Here is a 20,180-nt window from a genome sequence, read left to right on the forward strand (position 1 = left end):
GAAGAACTAGATAAAAACGAGATACAGACACAAAAGGAAATGACAGAGCTTAAATGATATATGGGAATAACGATATAAGGGCAAGAATCACACAAATCATCGGAAATCAATGGGACTTACTGGTGGTTCGGAAAAAAAAAAATTAAGAAAAGTACAGATCGGCCAAAAAGGAAATAATTATATATACACATACAACAATAGAGCCTATATAACATGTGGGAGTGATGATATAAGGTGAAGAATTCCACAAATCCTGGCAAATCAATGTTAGAACGAGTGTTGGATTTCTCAGTGAGTCAGTGGTCGTCATTATTGGAACCTAGAGTCACGCCGGTCAGGTGGGATTTGTTTGGGTCAGCCTTTATCAACATTCCTCGCAACACTGTAAGTAAATACCTCATCCTGTACAATGCCGTGAATTTAGAAGATATAGAGCTTCAGTAGGCGAAGGGAGACAATTGAGAGTCGCGTAATAACTGAGAAACAAGACTAAATAAGGTGGCAAGTATTGGGCGAGTGGGAGGGCAAGTAATTTTTCGTTATTTTTCGGTATTGTTTTGTTGACTTTTTATTTTTTCGTTAAACATGTGTCAGGTGAGGAGGAGATGAATATGCAGGTGGTGCTTTAAGGCAGGTGTTGGTGGACAGGTGATAAATGAGATGGGATATAGGAACCATGAGGCGCCAACGATCGGCTGTACGTGTCCTGTATTACGTGTCATGGTGGTACTGGAGATGATTACCATTGTACATTGGCAGTCATCCAGAGTCCTTTCCCGCCCTTATTACTCGCCCTTTTCTTCCAGACTTTCACAGAACACCTTGATTATGATAAAGCATTAAGAAAGGAGGGATGCCCCCTTCTCTCCTGTGGGAGTGCGGTGTTGTCGGGTAGGGGACACCAGCTTTACATATTTCGAGTAAAACTAAAGACCAAAGCGTCAATAAACATAGAGGACGCAGCGTAACTTAACTGGTGACCCCCATGGATGCTCCCCCAAGGACTCTAATCCAACCTAATTCAGGAGGTGGACTCCCCACAAGGACACCAAGCTAACCCAATAAAGCCTAACCCAACCGGGGCGCAGTGCCTCCATGGATCCCCCACCAAGTTCACTCACCTGACCATTTTCTTTGGGGTGGGGGGAGAGTATCTCCCCTGAAATGCCCCCAAAGACATCAGCCTAACTAATCTTCATTAGATGCCACCAATCACCACCGTGTGAAAGGGCCTGATGACTGCAAGCAAAAAGTAGACTTGCACCACCATGGCTCCATTGCAAACTGTGGGCGGCCACCATTGGCGTTGTGTGAGAGGGGCCCTACCCGACCCTCCTGGATCCCCTCCAAGCACACTAACCTAGCCTTATCAGATGAAGTGTGTGCTTTTGCCTTCAAGTTCCCTTGTATTTCATAATCCTCCCCAGTACCACATTTCTTAAAGTTTGTTAGGGAGAAGAGGCATCACATACCTTTTATTGAATATTGAGCTAGACTTAGATCCATTTTGTTGACTAATTTAGTAGATTGTATTCCATTTTCTTGCCAAGTTTTATAGATTCAAATCCAGGAGTGTGTGGGTGTGAGGCAAGCATGCCTCAAAGTACCTTGGTGTCTGGGTTGTTGGCTGCACTTGTCCACACTGTTGCTACCTCAACTCCAAAGTGACCAAGAATGAATTACCTCACTTGGCTCCCCAGCAGGCCAGCAGAATGTGGCCTGGGTGGTTCCTGTGTAATGGACACGGGGGTGGCAGTGTTGCACCACCTGTATGCATTGCCAAGTGTACTGGAAGATATACTGAGTCATCATTCCATCATCAAGTCAAAAGCCATTCAAAAAACCATGCAGTGGTATTTAACAACTTATAATTTTATAGTAATTTAGGCAAAGGATTACAGTATGTGAGAGAGAGAGAGAGAGAGAGAGAGAGAGAGAGAGAGAGAGAGAGAGAGAGAGAGAGAGAGAGAGAGAGATTGTCGCATGCCTGTTGACTGAACATGACAGCAAGGTGGGACAGGTGCAGCCAACATCCTGAGTCCCTGGTAAGGCTGGATTCACTTCAGTAGTCAAAAGAAAATATTCTTTTGTTGGAATCTTGGTATGTGCTTAGTGATCTTATCTTGTCATTGATGCAGGTCGGCAGTACTGGCTTCCATCCCCAGCTGTCGCCACATGCACTCAAAACATGATCATTAGGAAGAAAAGGTAATGCTTGAGAAGGAGCACTCCGCTTCCTGCTCTTCTCTTTCCCTGACACCAAGCCTGGGTTCCTGGTCGGTCTTTGGGAGCGGGAAGCACACTTTGTTTTTGTTTATGTGAGAGTCATTGGCCAAAGGCAACAAAAAGAGTGAAAAAAAGGCCCACTGAGGTGCTTGTCCCAAAAGAGAATTCAAAAGTCATCCAAAATTGAAGGATAATTGTCTTGAAACCTCCCTCTTGAGAGTATAAGAAGAAAGAAATACAGAAGCAAACAGGAAGTTCTCAACTTGTAGAATTTTGTGAAAACTTACCTTTTAATAGAGATTTTCTCTCTCTCATGCAAGAGTTAACCAGTATTCTCAGTCACTCATTCCTTTAACAAGTACATTCTGGAACCCCCAGCCTGCTTCAGTATTTTCTTTTCCTTTAAATTGAAATCTGAAGGAGGAAGTCTCAAGATATTTCTCTAATTTTGGATAATCCATTGGGGGCTGCCACCTTCAGTGGGTCCCACTTTTTTCCCTCATTGTCCTTGGCCAGAGCCCATCTGTGTGTAGTGGGAGAGATGAGCCTGATATATCTGGTCTGGATGAGTGACATGCACAAGATAGGCAAAGTTTAGTGCATCTGGAGTCTGGCACTGGCAACCAAGAGGAGGGAAGAAGTGGTTAGGGCAGAGGAGGATGGATCACCATGGCACTTATGATCACCATGGCACTTATGATCACCATGGCACTTATGAGGGATGGGCAGGATGCATGCACAGGTGTTTACTCACGGCTGACACTCCTGGTAATGTGGGCCTGCTCTGCTGAGGGAAGGTTGAGGTGTGTTATTTACTGAGATAAAGTAGTAGTAGTAGTAGTAATAGTAGTATACATTTATTATTTTATTTCCCAGGAGCCATAAATAAAAAAAAAAGTTTATTGAGGAATGATAATTGTAAATAAAAAATACATTAATAGAAAGATATATAAAACCTTCATACTAAAAGAATAAATACTAATTAATGGTATTTAAGTGTGTGAGATTGTAATGGTTGTTATTGTTCCCCTGACAGCAGCAGCAGCAGCAGCATGCCTGGCCACTATGATGGCTATGGTATGACCTCATCTGGAAACTACAGGTGAGAATGTGTGTGTGTGTGTCTGTGTGTGTGTTTGCTTGCTATTCTTGTCCTCAATTTTCTTCAGTGTCTTTGCCTCCCAGTCATTGCCTTTCTTAGTAAATCTCTCATCCACTTGCTTTCCTTGCTGTTCTTCCCAAGCCTCCCTTTGCTCTTTCCTTTTTCATTTCCCTCCACTGCTTTCTTCCTGTCACTTATCCTTATTGCTATTACATGTGTTATGCTTTCATACTCTCCTCACTTTCTCAATATTTGCACCTCCATCCCTCACACACCTTCCTTGTTCCTCTTCTTCACCACCAACAGTCATGGCACACCAGCCTGTGTTACCTTCACTCCAGTTCCCTCATGCCTGCCTTGTCTCCAGGTCTGGCAGTTCCCGGATGGGGAGGGAGAGGGACCCCATGGATTACAACCAGTACAGCAGCAGTGCCACCTACTCCAGTGCCTCGGTATCCTCCTCCAGGTGAGTGGTGGGGCACTGCACAGCTGCAGGTAGCTGGCTGCTCTCAGCTCTGTGGTGAAGCAGGTTTGTTGTGTGGTGAATCTGTTCGTGAAAGTACTTTCTTCCTTGAAAGACTGTAAGCAAAATTAATCTATCAGGTACAACTGCATATTTTATGTTGTCTGTTTAATCCATTTTCAATATTTTAGAAAGAATTTTTAAGATACTTGTTTATGGATGTGAATTTTGCATTCATAAGCAAAAGAGAACAGAACATCATGTAGAACTTCAAAAATTATTGAATTGAATGTGAATTATCATGCATTTTTATTGTTTTATTTGGTTGGTGACACGTCGGTGTTGTTTTCTTCAGGTACCGTGATGGTGGCATTGGTGGTGGAGGTGGTGGTGGTATTGGTGGAGGTGGTGGTGGTGGTGGAGGTGGAGGTGGAGCTGGAGGCGGTGGAGGTGGTGGTGGCGGAGGCACCATGTACAGCAGCAGTGGTGGTGGGGACTACAGCATGGGGCGAGGCAGCAGCAGTATCCTGGGTGGCGGCCAGGGTGATGGGCTGATGCCATACCCCCCGGCACCCTCCTATGCCATGGGGTCACACGGCATGCGTGCCGGCAGCAGCCCGGGACTCCCCTCGGGTACGCAGAGCTACGGCTCCTCGTCATCCCGCTCGGGCTATGATGGACCTTCAGCGTCACATTCCAATTATGAGGGCGGCTCTTACTCCCGCTCCAGTTACAGCGGTGCCAGCTCCCGCTCCAGCTACGGCAGCAGCGCACCCACCCACTCCAGCTATGACAAGAGTGCCACCTCTCGCTCTAGTTATGAGGGTGCAGCCTCGTCTCGCTCCAGCTACGAGGGCAGTGCTTCCATGCGTTCCAGCTATGACATCAGCACCTCTCGCTCGGGCTACAGCGCCTCCCAGCCTGGATACAGCGGCCCCTCTCGCTCCAGCTACGAAGGAGGGCTGTCTCGCTCTGACTACAATTCTGGTCCTGCTCGCTCCAGCTATGACTCGGGCCACTCAACGCGGCCCAGCTACCAGGACAGTGCCGTCCCGCGCTCCAGCTATGGGGGCAGCAGCATGTCTCGCTCCAGTTATGACGTTCCTGCTGTCCCTCGCTCAAACTACGAAGATATCCCCACCTCGCGCCCCATCCTGGGTGGCTCTCGCAGCACAGTGCCTTCATACGGGCCTGAGAGGAGCTATGGCACCTCCTCTACCTACAGCTCTGAGCCCAATTACAGCAACGGGGCAAATTACAGCGCTGCATCTGGTGGTTCCAGCTACCGGGAGAGTCTGCATGAAGGTCCAAGCTACAGGGCAGCCTCTACACATGGTGGTGGCGGTGGTGGTGGTGGCATAGGCAGTGGTGGTGGTGGTGGTGGCGGCGGCAGCAGCGGCGGTGGCGGAGGCGGCGGCAGTAATGTAGGCTACAACAGGTAGGTACTTGAAGCTGGTGTTATGTATGTACTTGGCATATCATACCCTGTCTTGTTATTCATACCCTGAGTCATGGCATCCAGTGGTGCAGACTTACTTATTTTTTCACAATAATCTCTTCTTACGGCCTAATTAGTTATTCCAATATATCTCAGTTAATAATTATCTGTGTATTCTTCCGTTTATTTTCAGTGTCTTGGAATCCAGGGACATAGGCCATGCAATAAGGACATCTTCATAACTTTTCCTGTTGTTTTAACAGTTGCCTCAAGTAGTAATATTACAAAGTCCTGTAAACTTCTCTTTTAAATGTTTAATACAGATTAACACATGGACTGTTGAACTGCTTTGTGTGAAGAACTCCTCAGAAGCAAAGGACAACTTGAGATGTGGTAGATGACAGTTATTACCAGACACTGTTTTCCTTGTAAACAGTATGCAATGACATATTTCCTTCACAATCATTTCCTCCACCAGTGGACCAGGCCTGCTGTCATGGGAGGAAGGAGCTGGCCCCCAGATGGCAGGCGGCAGAGGGCACCACTCTCTTGCCCCCACCCCACGAGTGCCTGGAGCAGGGCTGCTGGAGAGGCCCCCGGAAAGGGAGAGGCAGGTCCTGGGAGGCAGTGTGGGTGGTGTAGGTGGTGTGGGAGTGGGTGGTGCAGGGGTTGGTGGTGGTGGCCTGCAGAGAGGAGCCACAGACATCATAGGTGCCGTCAACCAACTCACACAGATGGACAACCCAGAGTCCAAGCTGGCACTCAACATTCTCAATGCTGTGCTATCTTCGGTGAGTTTCTCTGTCAGAGATGAGAGATGTAAGGCAAAGAGATGGAATGGATAGACTGCTTGAGGAAAGTTATTGTGCATAAGGCTGAGTGAGGAACGATTGTGAATATTTAAGTGGGAAGGGGCCTGAGGGATTGTGTGGGTGGTTCACTCCTGTGGTCCAATCAGGTGATGAGGACAGATGTGTGATACAGCAAGGCAAAAAGAGGCTCAGATATGCTGCTCATCTGAGTGTGGTGCTGTATGGTCATTGATAACAAATTCTCTTATCCGTAGAGGCCTAGATATGATTCTGATTTATTTTTGGAGAGAATGGTTGCAGGTGTGGTAGTATGTGGATGATGTGAGTGTCGTGCCCTGCCTACCTCCCTTAGACATCTTGGTGTGAATGATGTGTGTGAGTGTGTGGTGCTTTGTGTGGGCCAGCCTGCATGGGATTAACAGTCTGGTATATAGAGAGAGAGAGAGATGTGTGGTGTCTTAGGTTCACACCAACCCTTCTCTTCCCTCAGCCTCAGCAGGAGCGGCCACAGGTATGGGAGGAGGAGCCGCCAGCCAAGACAAGACGTATGGACTGGGTAAGGCAGCACGGTGGCCATTAGCCTCTCCTCTTTTACAGTTTGCTCTCCTTGTGACTTGACTTCATGCATTGCCAGATACTCAGTTGGATTTTCTTATCTTGCTTGTGAAGATTTGAAATTTATCATTTACTAAAGCATCACAAATAATTTTGTGGTGATATTCTGATATAGGAGTGTAAGTTTGTGTCACCTGGAGAGTTACGGGTGATGTGTTGTGTGTCATTCTTGATGAAGCTGATCTGTCATTATCCAGCGGATTCAGGATTTTGTGTTTATTTGAGCAACGGCATCCATGCGTTGGTGTTTGGTGCACTGACTCATGGTGCTCAGTGCCACCCACCTCAGAACACACACATGACACAGGTAAGTAGCCCTGCGCACTGGCATCGTCACCAACGCTTGCAACCTGCGACCCCTCAGAGGAAGAGTGGGATGCACGTTTTGCTCCATGAGGTCGCGTTACCCACGTCTTGCAGTTCAGTGTCATCACTGACTCCCTGTGTGAGTGAGGAGGGCCATGTGCCACTCTACCAGCTGTGTGTTGTTTGGAGTTAGTGCCCACCTGTGCGTGGGAGGTGATCAGCCAGGCAGCGTAGTGGTGAGGTGGGTCACGCCCACCTGGATTGAGCCACAGCCCTTCAGGCAAGCAGTGACCATTGCTGGGAAGGAATAAGGTACTATTGTCACCTCTGTCTGTCTACTCTTTGCTTCCATGGTGCCTCTGCCCTGCTTCATTGTAAGGGGGGAAGGTAGCGTACTGATGCACACACACACACACACACACACACACCATTATTATCAGGACTACCATTTCTGCTGGTGCCAAAGTCCAGGCAGTCCAGCTCATTGTTGCCACAGTCTCACAACTCATGCCTTCCATTCACTCTTGTGTCTGTGTCTGACCCCGTGTGCAGCATGTGTGCCACCGCTGGCTGTCAGCCGGGGCGGCTTGTGTGTTGTGCTGCGGTCACACTGCTCACTGGTATCACTGGGCCCAGTAGCGTGGGTGCAATTTCGGCCACTCTTCCAAACGTGCCTGGGCAGGGCAGCCTTGCCCTCACCTTATATCCCCTGGGGGCCACCACTGGCTGACGTAGACATTGAATCTATAAGTGCATGATATATATATATATATATTTCTTATGGAAATGCAAATATGTTTAAACTCCTAATTTTTCCTATGAATAAAAAATTGCTCGTAGAACATAAAACCTATTGTGAAACTTGTTTGACTCCCAGAGGAAAAGAAATATGGAGGGCAAATGATTGAAAAGTAGCAAAAAGCTTACTACAAAAAATGGAGCCAGAATGGTTGTGTTTCTTGATCTGTAGATGCAGTAGCTTGTGTCATGGAGGTGAAACACCACAGGAGCGTGGTACATTGCCATCCAGACCACCACATTGGTGTGATCCTGCGCCCCAGACGCAGCAGCTGGCAGCTGGCTGTGATGTGCAGTGAGGCCAGCAGGGATGGGTGGGCCAGCACCAGCCCAGCCCAGTGATATCTGTGACCGGTGTGACCGCAGGTGTAGAGAGGATGTGTTGCCCCAGGAAGGGTGTGAATGTACATCAGGGGAGGGAAGGAGGGAAGTGCCAAGGCACCTTTTAGAAGGGCCGGGGCACCACTGAGCTGCACTTGGCATCATTTTAACTTGACACAAACTGAAGCCTTTCAGTTTGCCATGATTTGTAACACTTGATTCCTCAGGAGAGCCTGTGTGGAGGTGGAGGGTTTGGTTGGGGGGGTGACCCCTGGCCAGGCTGCTGAGTCCCATGGGAGTGTTGTGAGGCTTTCGGTGGTGACCCCCTTGGGGCCCCCGTTGCCCCGCTCTCCCAGGCCGGCCGTGGAGCCCCTGGCCCCGGCTGGCTGGTGTGGACAGAGCCACTGAGCGATGAGTGTCTCCCACAGGATGGGGGTCATGATTCTCACCGCGGGGAGGGTGGCTCACCCCTCTTGCATCCACCACCGCCTGCACGCAAGTTCCCTCAGCCTGACCGTCAGCACGTGTCCCGGCACCCCTGGGAGGGCCAGCCGCCCCACCAGGCCTGGCCCAACCGCTCCTCGACCTCGGCAGGACACACCGCCATGCCCAGTAACCAATACTTTAAGAAAGTCCCCACTAGGAGCCGGCGGGGCAAGCCCCGGCCAGATGCCAGGGACTATAGAGCCCCAGCCAGGGAGCAGAAGAAGGCCCGAAGTGAGACGGAGGCAGCGGCCGGGACACCGGGGGGCCACAAGGGAGTTAAGGGTGACAGTGGCCCCTCAGCCGACCCCACACTGAGGTAAGCTTCTTGGGCAGGCCGCCGCCCACTCCCGTCTGGCATGCAGGTGACAGGCGGGAGTGGCGCTGGCTGGCTGAGGGGCTGGGTGGTGGACGCAGCAGTCCCCGGCTCTGGCCCCGGGATCACTGTTGTCCTGAGGGCCGAGGGTCACCACCAGGACCGGGCCAGCGTCCCGGCCCCACATCCACCTCTAGCGGGGATGTCCCACCCAACACTGAGCACCGGCACCTTGATACACAGTTCAGTCACACAGACCCACCACTGCCCCAGGGGTAGGCCAGCCCCACCCCTCAGTTTTGTGTAGAGTAGTGGGCCTGGCCACACTTGACTGGTCGGTGCCCAGGCTGGCCCAGTGCGGACGTGGTTAGGCATAGCTCTAATCTGTCATGAAGCTCTCCCTTGCTTACCTGTGTACACTGAGTAGTAGTCATCAAGCATACCACCACCACCTACCTGCCCCTGCCTCAACTCTGCCCCACCCACAGTGCCTCCAGCGAGAAGGAGCGTGCCGCACCCAAGGATGAACCAGACAAGGATGACGGTCCCCCTGACCCTCGCATCCCACCAGGAATGCCTGCAGTGAGTACCTTTTGGGCCTGCGGCTGGCTGACATGTACCTTTGACCTTTGTCGAGCTTCTACAAAATGTAACACTGTCAAGATAATTAATGGTAATCCAAGTCCCTTTATTCATTCTTGTAAGTGAGGAGAATCTTGAGAATGATTTGAGATTCATCAGAAGGAAGAGAACAGAAGGAATTTTGCTTGGATTTTAAAGAGTGTGCGGGCAGAATGGTCCACAGAATTTAGTTGTGTGTTGAAGAGCTAAGTAGTGAAGACTTGTACACCAGCCACTGAGAACAACAATCCTAAATCCTCCGTCCTCTCCTTTTACCAACAGAGACTCTTCATCCCCAATGAGCTGCTGATGTGTCACATGTGTGGCATCAAGAAGTTCAACAGGGTCGGGGTGAGTGAGTCAGCTGTTCTGTGGAGAAGTGCTGCCCCTTCCCTTCACTCCAGGATTATGTTTATTGTACTGCTTACTCTTTGTTTCTCATCCTCTCTCTCAGATCACCCACTTGATATTCCCTTCCTATCTCTGTACGTGTATCTCTCATTCTTTCTCCTCCCACCACCTCTACACGTAAATTTCTTTTGCTATCTATGTACCTTCCTCTCCTTCTCTCACTCACAATACCTCATTCTCTCACAATACCTCCCATACACACAACACTCCTCTGCCTGCCTCTATACCCCTCACACCATTTTTCCCATACATTAATTCACCCATATACCAGCCTTCTTGATTTGTAGCACTTCAATTCTCACTGATTAATCCCATTTGTATCTTGTCATTTTTATTTTATTTACTTATTTTTTTTATTTATTTATTTATTTATTTTTATTTTTTTTTATCCTACCACAAGTTTGTTATTACTATCCTTATTTCAACATACCATTTTAGTTGCTTTAAACGTTTTGTAGTGATGTCAGATAACTGTGATGTTGCCACTCCTTCCCTTTTCAAATCAGTCACCCTTCCCACACTTGCTTACCTGGCCACACTTTTCCAGACCTACCTGCGCCACCTGGAGAGCCCCGAGCACTATGAATCTTCCCAGGCCTACCATGCTGTGGGGGCGTGTGTCATGGAATTGCTGCTCATTGAGGCCAAGGTACTGTGCTTTTGTGATTAGAATGTACTGGTGTGTGTGTGTGTGTGTGTGTGTGTGTGTGTGTGTGTGTGTGTGTGTGTGTGTGTTTTACTGGCCCAGTAGCTTAGTTACATTGCTCCCAGATTTTAGGATCATGTTCCCAGATGTTTTTGTCTTGACTTGATTCTTTTTAGCAGTCTCACTGTAATAAATTGTTTGGATGGATATAAAAGAAAAAAGATAATATAAGGTAAGCTACAGAACTTTGTAAGTGACTACTACAAAGAAATAAGTCTGAAAAGTTGTACAGATGATGATAGGAAAGATTGATTATCAATCAGAGGGTTAACAGGCTGTGGTAGAAGTTGCAGGATTTTCAAGGATGTTTTTTTGGATTCTGGTGATAGTCTGACTCTTTTGTTCTAGTTTTTTCTTGGCTGCCACCTTTTTGAAAGGATTACAAAGAAATTGTGTACCTAATTCATTTATTCATTCATTTAAATCAATACATTTATTAATTCTAACATTAGTGTGAAAAAGAATGGGGGCCTGTCAGACTTGCATCATTTCATAATCCAGAATGTTCCCAGTGGTGTTGACTAGGAATGTAGTGGTGGTGATTTTGTTGGGCTCTCAGGTCAGAATTTAAATGTCAAATGAAGAGGCTGGTATCATGGCTTATAATAACTAGAAGGCACTTTTTCTCTTGCTGTATGACACTGTTGTTGGGGCACCATTAGATCAGTTGGTATCTCTCTCTCTCTCTCTCTCTCTCTCTCTCTCTCTCTCTCTCTCTCTCTCTCTCTCTCTCTCTCTCTCTCTCTCTCTCTCTCTCTCTCTCTCTCTCTCTCTCTCTCTCTCTCTCTCTCTCTCTCTCTCTCTCTCTCTCTCTCTCTCTCTGGACAGTGGCATGAAATTAACGACCTTTCCCCCAGCTGGCATCACTGCGCTGTGCCGACCATCCCTTCCATCCGATGCTCAAGTGCTGGAGGTGCCAGGTGTACGCCAACCTCAAGGACCACAACAACAGCCTGGAGCACCTGCTGGTCTCTCACTTCATGAAGGTGCGCTGCTGCGGCCGACACTTCCCCACCAGGGCCGAGCTGGAGGAGCACCGCCTCTCCCTGCACCACTATCGTTACGTGCACCGCCACAAGGGGGCCGACGCAACACCGGAGCTGGAGGAGGAGGAGGAGGAGAAGGAACGTAAAGCAGCCGTTGCCGTGGAGGTGATACAGGAGGCTCACCGCAGGCACCAGGAGGGGAGGACCCACCTGTCACCTCCACCACTCTGCCCCCATATGATCCTGATACTCCTGTGGGTAAGTGTGTCCTGCATCATTGTACCAAGACATTTTTATTTTTGGATTTGTGGGAGTTGAGAGTGGTGAAAATGGTGATTGTGGTAGTTCATATTTTCATCATATGACATTGCAGAAATTATAATGCTGTGGAAAACTAAACTTATCAAACTTGTGGTGCATGAGAGGATTAAGGAAGGTTGTGGATATGCCTAGGACAGATCAAAACTTTACATTTTTTTTTTTTTTTTTTTTTTTTTTTTTTTTTTTTTTTTTTTTTTTCTTTCCCAGAATTTAGGTTGTCTAATATGAAAACCAATTAGGAGGCACCATTCTAGCCCTAATAGACAAGGGAAACCGGACATATGTAAAAACAAAACAGTTATAAGCTGAAATATATATTAAATAAAACTATTGCACTTGACAATTACAGCATCACTAACTAACCTTCCCAAACACAAGTCCTCAGCCATCCACCCATTAGATACTATTCCCTCCGCCAGGCCTGCACCTCGTCCAGACTCGTTCATTCTACAAGTGCAGTGTTTGTCCTGAGAACAAGTTGAAGCTGACCAACGAGATGCTGATCAAGACACACTTCCACTCCATCTTGCACTACAACAACCTGTGTGATCACATCCTGCAGCTGGCGGTGAGTGTGGGGCACGGCTGGGATTGCCTCTTGCGATTGTTTTCCCCAGTGAGATGTAGCTATGTGGCTGGATGTCTGAGCCAAAATCTTAGACAAGACAACATCAGCACAGTTGGAAGTGTTAAGGTATACAGTTCTTGTATACAGTAAAATGACAAGCTGGTTGGTATTCAACAAACAGATTTATCCCAGATCCAATGTCACAAGCTACCCACATCTATACACATCTCTGTATAGTCTGTATGGCTTTTCTATAAAAAACAAGGCTCTGAAGACTGTTAATCCCCATCAACACAAGTCAGGCCATTGTCTTACAAGTGGGATTGAGCAAAAGTGGCAAGGATTATTGGGACTTGAACTGAAGCACTTGACTCCACATTAAATTTTCACTTCATTTGAATTATTACTAAACCTTTTCAAAATGAATCAGCTGTTGCTGTTAAGCTGTTTCCTGTTAACTCTCCAGGAAAGTGATCATGACAAGTGCCCATTTGCACTAGTCCAGCTATCTCACACTTCTCAACTGCTCAGCTCTCGCTCTCTCTCTCTCTCTCTCTCTCTCTCTCTCTCTCTCTCTCTCTCTCTCTCTCTCTCTCTCTCTCTCTCTCTCTCTCTCTCCTCTCTCTCTCTCTCTCTCTCTCTCTCTCTCTCTCTCTCTCTCTCTCTCTCTCTCCAAGACAATCATCCCTTTACACAGGTCTCATTTGTTTTGGTAATGAATATTTAAATCCCATATGTAGGACAGACAGTAATACTAATGGTGCATCACCCAGGAGGCAAAGAAGAAGCAGAGCCGAGAGAAGTACTTGTCAAAGATTGCAGAGAAGGACAAAAACAAAGGCGACTCTGCAGAAGGGAAGGACGAGGACAAGTCGAGTGAGAAGGAAGGGGAGGAGCAACAGGCACAAACAGATGAGAAGAAACAAGTGAGTAGTGTTATTGTTTGTGTTTCTGGTGAGTTATAGTACACGAACGTAATACTGCACATTTCCACTTTCCATATCACTGTCCAGAAAATGAGGATTAATCAGACTATGTGCAGTATGTGGACAAACGCAACATCCAGAGATGTCATGCGTGAATTGGGATGTTGGAGGGATTACCGTGGTGTGGCTTTGAGGTTATGTTTCTTAGTCCTTATTCATTTTATGTGACTCCTCATTCCAGTAGTTCAGAGCCACCTTCCATGTGTGTGGAAGGTGCTGCCACAGTATTTTTCAATTGGTTTCAAAATTGAAATATCAGGTCAGTGTCAGCCAATGCAATCACTTAAAAAAAAATGTTGGGAAACTTATAGACCAACACACACACACACACACACACACACACACACACACACACACACACACACACACACACACACACACACATTTTTTTCCTTGGAATGATCTGATCATGTGTTTCTGGGCCTAAATTAAAGATTCCATGGAAACTTCACATTAAAACAGCATGGTGTGCACCCCCTCTCTCATACTCACTTTACACTTTTTCTCACTTTGCTCCTTATATTATGCAAACAAACTTGCTTCATAAATTTAAATTATTTTTTATATGTAATATTCCATAGGATGCTGCTGCTGGAGGTACTGAGGAGGATGAAGAAGAGGAGGAGGAGGAGGAGGGAGAAGGGAAGTATCTGGAGGAAGGAGACGAAGAAGGTGATGGGCAGGAAGAGGATGAATTGGGAGAGGAGGAGTACCAGGGTGATGAAGAGATGGAAGGAGATTATGAGGAAGATGAAGAGCATCAGGAGATGGAGGGAGATGAGGAACAGCAAGATTGGGAGGAAGAGGAAGAGATGGAAGAAACTGAAGCTGCTGCTACTGATGCTGCTGCTGCTGCTGACGGGGACAAAGACAAGTAAGATGAGGCACAGAAACATGATGATGTGTGAGGTTCACTTCATTATTAACCCCTTCATATATGCTGCATCCTTGCGTCTCTCATACCATACACAAGGACATGTCTTCTGCATCCTGGCTCGCTTTGGCCAGCACGGTGTTATCTTCTTCCTGGATATTGTATGATTGTTTTCAGAATGTAGGTTGTGTTTGATACGGTGTCTTATTTGACTTACAGTATTATTATTTTGCAAGAACGTCAGTGTCCTCCATGCATTTGAGTAACAATCAATTCCTACAGAAAATATATACACACACACACACAAATAGTTTTACCATATAATGTACAGGCTTCTGCTGTTTGTCACCCACATCTGGGAGAGAGAGAACGAGATAAAAAGAAGTGAAACTTACAAATGTAGCATTACATATATATGTATTACAAATCATAATATGGAAACTACCAAGAGAGAGGAAGGGAGAGGGATAGTGAGGAATGAAAGGCAGCAAGAAAACTAAATTTGTGTGTCTGGTGAAGGAAATTCCTATGACAGATGTAGCATTATTTCTCAGGTAATGTGGAAAAAAAAATACCCTTGTGGGCTAGTAAGACAAGTGCTAACCGGTTTCCCCCTTGCCACCAGGACACGCGCACCCAGACATGGGTTTGAACTTGTGCCCTTCACCTGAAAATGGTGCACTTCACCCACGAGAGTACCATACAATGCTACAGATTTAATACTTCATTAGGACCACCACTTTTCTCTCTCTCTCTCTCTCTCTCTCTCTCTCTCTCTCTCTCTCTCTCTCTCTCTCTCTCTCTCTCTCTCTCTCTCTCTCTCTCTCTCTCTCTCTCTCTCTCTCAATGTGTGTGGTGCACATAAAGGAACATTTATTATATAAAATTAATGTTCCTTTACGTGCAGCATTTTATTCTGCATATTTTGATATACAGCATGTGATGATTATGTTGCGTTAAAACTTGTATTCAGTAATGACGCTTCAAATTTTCATGCATGCGGGCAGGCCAGATATGGGGCGGGGCGCCATTTTCACCAGGCATTAGTGAAGAATTAAGTTGACAACTGAATGAAGTCACAAGTTGCATGCCACCTTTGCTACAAATCAGGCATCGTCTGGGGGAACAGATGGCATTATGTTCCCGGGATAGTGATCAGGACTCGTGTCCATCTCTTGATGTGAGGATATGAGGAACGCTAATCATGTACCTTGACTGAGGTGAGTGACAGCTGATGTGTTCCTCTACAGGGAAATCATGGAAGATGGTAACAAGGAGGGAGGAGGAGCTGCAGAGGATACCAAAGGGAAGACTGAGCAGAAAACCCCATTATCAACCAAGACCCCAGCTGCCAAGACCCTTCCTAGAGCACCTGTGACCCTGAAGACTGCAGCACAGCCATCAACAGACACCAAGACACCTCCCAAAGCACCACCAGTCACTAAATCCCAGACACCCATCACTACAAACACCCCACCTACAACCCAGACTACACTCAAGGGACCTGCTGTGACAAAGGCTACACCACAGACAAAACCAGCCCCTAAACCTTCACCCCAGACACCTGCAGCCTCTAAAGCTGCACCCCAGACAACCACAGCCTCTAAAACTGCACCCCAGACAACCACCGCCCCTAAAACTGCACCCCAGACACCTGCAGCCCCTAAAACTGCACCCCAGACAACCACAGCCACTAAAACTGCACCCCAGACAACCACAGCCCCTAAAACTGCACCCCAGACAACCACAGCCACTAAAACTGCACCCCAGACAACCACAGCCCCTAAAACTGCACCCCAGACAACCACAGCCACTAAAACTGCACCCCAGACAACCACAGCCCCTAAAACTGCACCCCAGACAACCACAGCCCCTAAAACTGCACCCCAGACAACCACAGCCCCTAAAACTGCACCCCAGACAACCACAGCCCCTAAAACTGCACCCCAGACAACCACAGCCCCTAAAACTGCACCCCAGACAACCACAGCCACCAAAACTGCACCCCAGACAACCACAGCCACTAAAACAGCACCCCAGACAACCACAGCCCCTAAAACTGCACCCCAGACAACCACAGCCACCAAAACTGCACCCCAGACAACCACAGCCACCAAAACTGCACCCCAGACAACCACAGCCACCAAAACTGCACCCCAGACAACCACAGCCACCAAAACTGCACCCCAGACAACCACAGCCCCTAAAACTGCACCCCAGGCACCTACAGCCACCAAAACTGCACCCCAGACAACCACAGCCACTAAAACTGCACCCCAGACAACCACAGCCCCTAAAACTGCACCCCAGACACCTACAGCCACCAAAACTGCACCCCAGACAACCACAGCCCCTAAAACTGCACCCCAGGCACCTACAGCCACCAAAACTGCACCCCAGACACCCCAGACAGCCACTAAGCCATCACCCCAGACAACCACAGCCCCTAAACCATCACCCCAGACAACCACAGCCCCTAAAACTGGATCCCAGACAACCACAGCCCCAAAAACTACACCCCAGACAACCACAGCCACTAAGCCATCACCCCAGACAACTGCAGCCACTAAGCCATCACCCCAGACAACTGCAGCCCCTAAAGCTGCTTCCCAGACAACCACAGCCCCTAAAACTGCACCCCAGACACCCCAGACAGCCACTAAGCCATCACCCCAGACACCCCAGACAGCCACTAAGCCATCACCCCAGACAGCCACCAAGCCATCACCCCAGACACCAGCACCTTCCCCAGCTGCAAAACCTGCACCACAAACGCCCGGGGCAGGGGCCAAAGAGACTCCATCCAGAGGTAGAGGTGGTGGTGTGAGGGGACGGGGAAGGGGACGAGGACGAGGTGGCAGGTAGTGTGGTAGTCCATTGAAATCTGCTGGGGCCAATGCGAGAGAGAGTGAGGTTGTCACTAATGTTTTGACAGAGTTGTTTAAATGGTATAATTTTTAAAGTGAGGGAAACATATTGAATGACCAACATGATGAAATTTTGAAAGGAAGCAACTGTGTGTGGATGAGAGAGAGAGAGAGAGAGAGAGTGGGAGAAGGTTGTGTGACGTTTTGAAAGAAATCGAGTGTGAGGTGTGAGATGGAAGGTTTATTTTCTTTAGGTTACATTTCTACCCAGGCCAAAGGATTTGTTTCATATATTCATGTATGTATATTTAGTTCGACAGTTCATGTTAGTGATGCATCATACTCGCCATGTTGAAGTGAAGAGGTTTATGCTTTCTTGTTGACACTTTTGTTTGTATTTACTCATGGACTGCCTCACGGTGAGCCTCTGGATAGCCAATATCTGCAGGCAACGAAAGATAAATATGCAAGTTGGTGTTATGTGTTTCATGTGTCAGGGCATTGATGGAAGTGTACTGAATTTCTACAGGATTTCTTTTATTACCAAGCATGAGGACCACCTCTTTCATTACCATAACACATTATCTTGATCACACTGGCATTCATGGAGATGTAAGAGTTAGTCTGTCCCTGTAGCATTCATCTTGCATCTCACCATATTTCCTGCACAATAGTAACATTGTTTTACCATACAAGTAACAACACAGTAGAAGACGGACAGACAGTGCCTGATATTTCCTTTCCCAGCCGTTGACTGTTCTAGGGGTAGAGAACAGGTGCGTTGCTGCTCGGTTATGGTGTGTGTTCTGATGTGCTCCTTTGTGCCTGGCCAACACACACACATTCATACACACACACACACACACAAATCTTATGAATCATGCCCAAGTTATATGCCTTATGTTAGAATAAGCTTTTTACAGTTGTTGATGTTATGCTTAATTCACAACATCCATTGTTAGACATTACAATGGAAGTTTGTAATGGCTTACTTTTCTTCATCACAACTGTCCACACTTTAGCATATCAGCATATCTGTGTTAACAAGACTTGTGTGTCAACAAGTTGATTCTCTCCACAGATGGAATATTTGACTCCCAGTTTAATATATATTTTTTTTTTTTTTTTTTTTTTTTGTCAATTAATTCCATTTATGTCAGTCAGATAGAATTTACAATTTTCCCCTTCAAAGGTTCTGGTGTACCAAGGATTCATTACACATATTGTCTTCTCACATGTCACAGTCTTAAATATCTGTTTTTTCCTCCTCATGGGAAACCTGTTGAGTGAGGACCACTGTGTGCCAGTTTGTTTGCTCACCCAAATCGATGATATCACAGTTTTCAGATGTACTTTGAAGATAATGTTGCCATTTCCTTGACTTTACTGGCTGGTTAATAACCTTATAGACATAACTATCATTATGTTCAACTGCATATATCCATTGAAATTTATAATTGGTTAATTAATGACTCCCCCTAATGGCAGAGGTGTGAGAGAATGCACTTTCCTGTAGTACATGTAGTGAGGATGGTCAGCCTGTCATATAAATTGATAATTGAGTGACTGTAGTGATGAGTTTTGTGTGGTTTTATAACATTATGTGTTTGATTCCTGGAAGAAGAGATTGTGCTCATTTCATTTCAGAATTAGATACTGGTTCCTTGCAGCAAGCTCAATTAGTTTTGGAAAAAAATTATCAATACTAAATATTTCAACATAGGAGTTTTTGTCCCATGGTAAACCATTTGTGTTGTGAAAGTACAATAAATTACACTTAGAAATATGATTGTTATCAGTGTTTGATGTGGTAACAATCCTCTGCTTTGTTTCTCAGCATTCTCATTATTGGCTGTCATGTGGAGCCTTGTTACAGCCACTCTATCACTTGGCGCCTGGCTGTTGATGGATTGGTTGGGGCAGGGTTAGATCTAAGCCACAGTGGACTTTTGCCTCACCTTACTGAGATAAGAGACAAGCTGAGGGTCACCGCTGTCTTATGCACTTCACTCTGAGCCAGGAAACACCAGTGGTGCTGTATGATCTTGTGGCCCCTCCACTAAATGAATCAGGCTATTAACAACAGTAATGAGGTATTTGGGTGCACCACTTTTCATTCAAAGTTGTAATCGAATATCATCAAAGCCTTCTGGAGCTTGTAACATCATTACTTGGCCAAGGTGGCATTGTTGAGCTTGTGGGATTACCGAGTCATTTTTGTAGGTACTCATTGATGTGATGTCTTTTGCATGGCACATGCCTGGTCTGTGATTCCAGCATCCAGGCGCAACAAAATAAAGGCAATGTCCGTACACCTGCAGCAGAGATTGATTACCCTCATTTACTGTTTACAAATGGATGCCTTTCCTTGCATGTGCAAGAAAAGATCCTCGAAGAAAAAGTTACATGAATGTGACGGTAGGATATAATGAGAAGGAAGAGGGATTACATATGTATGTGAATTAAGGTACATGCCTCCTCCATCACGCATAAGTTTGAGATGGCTCATTTCTTGAACATTTATTGACTAATTCCAGATAAATGTTAAGTCTTATAATCATGGTATGATGTGGCCAGGTGTGTAGTGATTGGTAAGGCCCACTGGACACTCCATTTCCTATGTCCATCTGAAAAAGCAATGAAAAGCATTGCTACACATCCTATAACACCCACCAAGAGTATCCAGCAGTGCCTTGCCAGACATCTGCCAGCTTCAGCTCAATAATATATATATATATATATATATATATATATATATATATATATATATATATATATATATATATATATATATATATATATATATATATATATATATATATATATATATATATATATATATATATATATATATATTTTTTTTTTTTTTTTTTTTTTTTTTTTCCGTCTTTTACACATCACTCGAAAGTGCATTTAATTTTGTGTCGAACGTTGTGTCTAGTCTTAAATGAGATCACATT

At 46.4% G+C, this 20,180-nt stretch overlaps 2 protein-coding genes across 3 annotated transcripts; both read left to right on the forward strand.

The window, feature by feature from the left end:
• The first annotated feature begins 237 nt into the window (after positions 1-237).
• Positions 238-13,356, forward strand: LOC135092986 (fibroin heavy chain-like). 2 transcript variants are annotated; one of them, XM_063991809.1, is made up of 14 exons: positions 238-384; positions 2,139-2,208; positions 3,263-3,328; positions 3,696-3,794; positions 4,147-5,229; positions 5,708-6,020; positions 6,532-6,597; positions 8,510-8,883; positions 9,369-9,462; positions 9,784-9,852; positions 10,460-10,561; positions 11,476-11,862; positions 12,345-12,493; positions 13,267-13,356. In XM_063991809.1, exons 2-13 carry the CDS (start codon positions 2,189-2,191, stop codon positions 12,405-12,407), a joined length of 2,736 nt encoding a protein of 911 aa, XP_063847879.1. In that variant the 5' UTR covers positions 238-384; positions 2,139-2,188; the 3' UTR covers positions 12,408-12,493; positions 13,267-13,356. The 2 variants fall into 2 exon arrangements, with proteins under 2 accessions (XP_063847879.1, XP_063847880.1); XM_063991810.1 differs by having other exon boundaries at positions 3,266-3,328.
• LOC135092967 (uncharacterized) lies at positions 12,422-19,532 on the forward strand. Its single transcript, XM_063991791.1, has 5 exons — positions 12,422-12,493; positions 13,267-13,419; positions 14,061-14,236; positions 15,604-15,790; positions 15,867-19,532. Exons 1-5 carry the CDS (start codon positions 12,422-12,424, stop codon positions 17,178-17,180), a joined length of 1,902 nt encoding a protein of 633 aa, XP_063847861.1. The 3' UTR covers positions 17,181-19,532.
• Positions 19,533-20,180: the final 648 nt, after the last annotated feature.

Source organism: Scylla paramamosain, chromosome 41, assembly GCF_035594125.1.
Source record: "Scylla paramamosain isolate STU-SP2022 chromosome 41, ASM3559412v1, whole genome shotgun sequence".
Lineage (NCBI taxonomy): Eukaryota > Metazoa > Arthropoda > Malacostraca > Decapoda > Portunidae > Scylla > Scylla paramamosain.

Bases quoted from the DNA above. Each gene is read 5' to 3' on its own strand.
- LOC135092986 (XM_063991809.1), top strand. From the start codon at position 2,189: ATGATCATTAGGAAGAAAAG. The intron at 5,230-5,707 runs GTAGGTACTTGA...TTCCTCCACCAG, and splicing joins AGTAATGTAGGCTACAACAG to TGGACCAGGCCTGCTGTCAT. The intron at 8,884-9,368 runs GTAAGCTTCTTG...CCCCACCCACAG, and splicing joins TCAGCCGACCCCACACTGAG to TGCCTCCAGCGAGAAGGAGC.
- LOC135092967 (XM_063991791.1), top strand. From the start codon at position 12,422: ATGCTGATCAAGACACACTTCCACTCCATCTTGCACTACAACAACCTG. The intron at 12,494-13,266 runs GTGAGTGTGGGG...TGCATCACCCAG, and splicing joins ATCACATCCTGCAGCTGGCG to GAGGCAAAGAAGAAGCAGAG. The intron at 14,237-15,603 runs GCATCAGGAGAT...GTTCCTCTACAG, and splicing joins GATTATGAGGAAGATGAAGA to GGAAATCATGGAAGATGGTA.